Here is a 4,605-nt window from a genome sequence, read left to right on the forward strand (position 1 = left end):
TTCTTTTTTTTTTTTTTTTTGAGACAGAGTTTCACTCTGTTGACATGGGTAGACTGCCATAGCATTATAGCTCCCAGCAACCTTAATCTCTTGGGCTCAAGGGATCCTCTTCCCTCAGCCTCCTGAGTAGCCGAGACTAAATGTGCCAGCCATGACGTCCAGCTGACTTTCATATTTTTAGTAGAGACAGAGTCTTGCACTTGCTCCGGCTTGTCTCAAACTCCTGAGCTCAAGCAATCCATATGCCTCAGCCTCCCAGAGTGCTAGGATTGCAGGCATCAGTCACCACGTTTGCCCACCAGTGCATTTTAGACAGAACCCATGGCTCCCCAACAACACTTACTCCCAATGGGTGCTAATCTGTTCTGAGCATCCTTTTCTAGTTCAGCGTTCTTGGTTTGGGCCCAGTTTTTCCATACTTCAAGCCCTTCCTCTGGCTTCAACGAATTTGGAAGGAGAAGTTCTGGGGATGGCTGTGGCTGTGACTGTTGTTCAACTTCAGCAACCTGGACAGTTTGAGCCTATGAGAGAGGAAACCATCAAAATGTGTCAGGACTGTTTCACATTAGGTCCTTCTGCAAAACTGCCAGAAAAATGTTACTTATAGTTTATTTTTAAAAAATCTCTTTTCTTTACTATCCGACTTTCAAGAAGTTTTAAGAGTCCTATTTCTTTCCCCTGTGACAGCAAAAGCAACACTGCAACTGTGCTTTTCAGCCATGGCTGCACTTTGTGAACTCTTATTTGAAAACACTGGAGGGTACAACGCTTATAGCTGTTAGTAGGGCGCTGGCCACATACACTGAGGCTGGCCAGTTTGAACACCGCCTGGGCGAGATAAAACAACAATGACAACTCCAACAACAACAACAAAAATAGCCAGCGCCACGGGGAGTGCCTGTAGTCCCAGCTATTTGGGAAGCTGAGGCAAGAGAATCACTTAAGCCCAAGAGTTGGAGGTTGCTGTGAGCTGTGACACCACAGTACCCTACCCAGTACTATAGCTTGAACCTCAGTCTCAACAACAACATCAACAAAACACTGGAGGCTTAACCCAGAATCTCTTTTCTGGGGCACAACCCAGGTAGCAGATGTCTTTTAAGAACTCCCTAAGTAAAAAGGTAATTCTAACATGTATTAACCACTAAGAACAACTTGCTCAAACCATTGCTCCCTTAATCTTTAATGTACAAGCAAATCACATGAGAATTTTACTAAAATGCATATTCTGATTGACAAGGTCTGGTGTAGGACTTGAGACTGCGTTTCTAACAAGTTCCACCAACTGACACCAAGGCTGCTAGTCTGCAGGCTACATTTTAAGTAACAAATGACCAGAATAGTGGTTCTTAAACTTGATTATACCTGAAAATCATGTGGACTGCTTTCTTTTTTTTTTTTTGGAGACAGAGTCTGAACTTTATCACCGTCAGTAGAGTACTGTGGCATCACAGCTCACAGCAATCTCAAAGTCTTGGGCTTAAGCAATTCTCTTGCTTTATGCCGCAGCCTCCCAAGTAGCTAAGACTACAGGTGTCCGCCACAGTGCCTGGCCGTTTTTTTTTTTTTTGAGTTGCCACTGTTGTTTAGCAGACCTGGGCCGGGTTTGAACCAGCCAGCCTCAGTGCATGTGGCCAGCGCCCTAACCAGGGAGCTACAGGTACCAAGACATGGACTGCTTTTAAAAATTTCCACTCCTGGGTCTTATTCCCAGATTGTAATCTAATTGATCTAAGGAGGAGGTCTGGCATCAGTATTTTTACTAGGTTCATTCCAATGTCCACCCTTAACTGAGAATGATCATTTTAGAGGGGAAAAAAGCAAAACAAACAAGTGGTGTCCTCTCCTCACCATGATAAAATGAGAGCTAAGATTTGAAGATCTTTATTAGTTCTCTATCTTTAAAGTTCTAATTTTTTCATTTTTCTTCTAAAATTATACTCTCTGGTTCTTAAGGACATAATCCTTTTTCTAAAGGCAGAAGGCACTTTTCTAGCTTCCTATCTCCAAAGAAAGAGTGGTCTATCATCAATGGTCTGACAGCCAAACCATGCAGACAAGAGGAAGAGAATATCTATGAGTCTTGATCACAAATGCTGACACAGAAAAGTCCAGGGTCTTGGGTCTCACAACACCTATCTACATTTCCTGAACACATCTCCTTGAGCGATACGCCATGCCAAGGCCCATACCTACTTTACCCAAAAGGCTGAGGAATGTCAATAGTCTTTCAAATTGAAAGCAAAAAAATTTGTATATAGAACACAAGTTTACCAACAAATAAAAACAATACTATTATCTTTGATTATTAAACAGGGAGATAAAGTACACAGTGATTAAGCCAGTAGAAGAACTAATACATACCCACATAAGAGAAAAACTCAATTTAATTCAAGTTGGGAGGTGAAGGGAAGGGGGTGGATATGTTCCTACCTAATGGGCACAATGTAAGGGTATATGGCACAGCTCCCAGCAGGACACAACTATAACAGGGACCTCATCTAACAAATGCAAACACTGTAACCTAAACATTTGTACCCTCATATTAATCTGAAATTTAAAGAAAAGCAACACAGTATTTTTGATACTATGTATCAAGATTCTAGAAAATGTTATAATCTAAGACTTTGACCTAGGGAAATCATCAAACCATCAAAAAAGAACAAATACTTTATGCATCCAGTTGTTTACAATAGGGAAAAAAATTGAAATAATATAAATGTTCAAAAAGGGGGGAATGGTAGACAATTTATACTGCATCTATCCAAATGAACTGCAAAGCAAACAGATGTTAAAACACGTTAACCAAGGCTACAGAAGTAACATTTTCATGTTACTTACATGGTTAATGAAAAAGAAGAAAGACACAAGAATATGTGGGCACTCGCCTCATATACTGAGGGTAGTGGGTTCAAGCCCAGCCCTGGCCAAACTGTAACAAAAAATAGCCGAGCACTGTGGCGGGAGCCTGTAGTCCCAGCTACTTAGGAGGCTGAGGCAAGAGAATTGTCTAAGCCCAGGAATTGGAGGTTGCTGTGAACTGTGATGCCATGGCACTACCGAGGGCAACAACATGAGACTTAGTCTTTAAACATATATACATATATACACACACACACATAGAGAGAGAAAATATAAAGACACCATGTAAATAATTTCTCCTCTATCAAACTATAAAAGAGTGGTAAATACATAAATAATGTTAACATACTTCTTAATGTTTTCTAATATTTTTATGATAAAATAATTCAAATGCTCCTTTTTTCCCCTCAACAATAACTTTGGCAGTTTGGTTTTTTTTGAGACAGTCTCATTCTGTTGCTCTGGGTAGAGTGCCATGATGTCGTAGCTCACAGCAATCGCAAATTTCTGGGTTTGAGGAATCCTCTTGCCTCAGCCTCCTGAGTAGGTGGGACTTACAGGCGCCAACAAGAACAGCAGGTTAGTTTTTCTCTATTTTAAGTAGAGATGGGGTCTCACTCTTTAAGCAGGTCTCAAACTCTTGCCCCATCTGGTACAGGGTTTTATATAAACAGATAAAAAAGAAAAGTGCTATAAAATGTGAATAGGTAGAAATATCAAGAAATAAATACCACCTTTACATCGAGGTAGGTCCACAACTAATTTTGTTTTGTGTTTTTCTGGAAGAGTGATACTCAGTAGCCATGGGGTTGAGTACCATGGTGTCATAGCTCACAGCAACCTCAAACTCTTGGGCCCAAGAAATCCTCTTGCTTCAGCCTCCTAGGACCCACCACTGCTGTTTTTAGAGACTGGGTCTCAATCTTGCTCAACCTGGTCTTGAACTCTTTTTTTGAGATAGAGCCTCAAGCTATTGCCCTGGGTAGTGCCATGGCATCACAGCTCACAGCAACATCCAACTCCTGGGCTTAAGCTATTCTCTTGCCTCAGCCTCCTGATTAGCTGGGACTATAGGCGCCTGCCACCTGCCAGTTCTGGTGTTTGTGGCTGGTGCCTTAGCCACTCAAACTATAGGCTCCAAGCCTGGTCTTGAACTCTTCAATCTACCCACCTTGGCCTCCCAGAGTGCTACTGCCCTGGGTAGAGTGCTGTGGCATCACAGATCACAGCAACCTCCAACTCCTGGACTTAAGCAATTCTCTTGCCTCAGCTTCCCACATAGCTGGGACTACAGGCGCCAGCCACCCACCAGCACTGGTGGACATGGCTGGCACCTTAGCCACTTGAGCTATGGGCACCAAGCCTGGTCTTCAACTCTTGAGCTCAAGCAATCTACCCACCTTGGCCTCCCAGAGTGCTAGGATTATAGACATAAACTACTGTGCCCAGCCGTTCACTCTAACTTCAAAGGGAGTGAACTGAGTTACCATGTCTTTAAAGAATGTGCTTGAATTCTCAAAGGCGCTGAAATACAGCAAAAGTCAATTTTAAGTCAGACAAAAATCCAAATTTCTCCTATTAGTTTAAAAGCATTGTGTGCGAAGTTTTGTGTTACGCTCAGGAACATGGAAGTGCATTAAACCACAGGCTAGTGCAAAGACTTGATTCAGGCTTGGCACCTGTGGCTCAAGCGGCTAAGACGCCAGCCACATACACCTAAAGTGGCAGGTTCGAATCCAGCCC

At 42.5% G+C, this 4,605-nt stretch overlaps 1 protein-coding gene across 6 annotated transcripts in view; it reads right to left on the reverse strand.

Annotated features, from left to right (window-relative positions):
- Window positions 1-4,605, reverse strand: part of QRICH1 (glutamine rich 1) — a 64,145-nt gene that overhangs the window by 20,880 nt on the left and 38,660 nt on the right. For all 6 annotated transcript variants that reach the window (XM_003800572.3, XM_023519569.1, XM_023519573.1 and 3 more), the window contains one exon: window positions 344-521. In XM_003800572.3, coding sequence (XP_003800620.1) covers window positions 344-521 — 178 coding nt within the window. The remainder of the gene's footprint in view (window positions 1-343; window positions 522-4,605) is intronic.

The sequence above is a fragment of the Otolemur garnettii genome, unplaced genomic scaffold (genome assembly GCF_000181295.1).
Source record: "Otolemur garnettii isolate 467f Iridium unplaced genomic scaffold, OtoGar3 scaffold00179, whole genome shotgun sequence".
Lineage (NCBI taxonomy): Eukaryota > Metazoa > Chordata > Mammalia > Primates > Galagidae > Otolemur > Otolemur garnettii.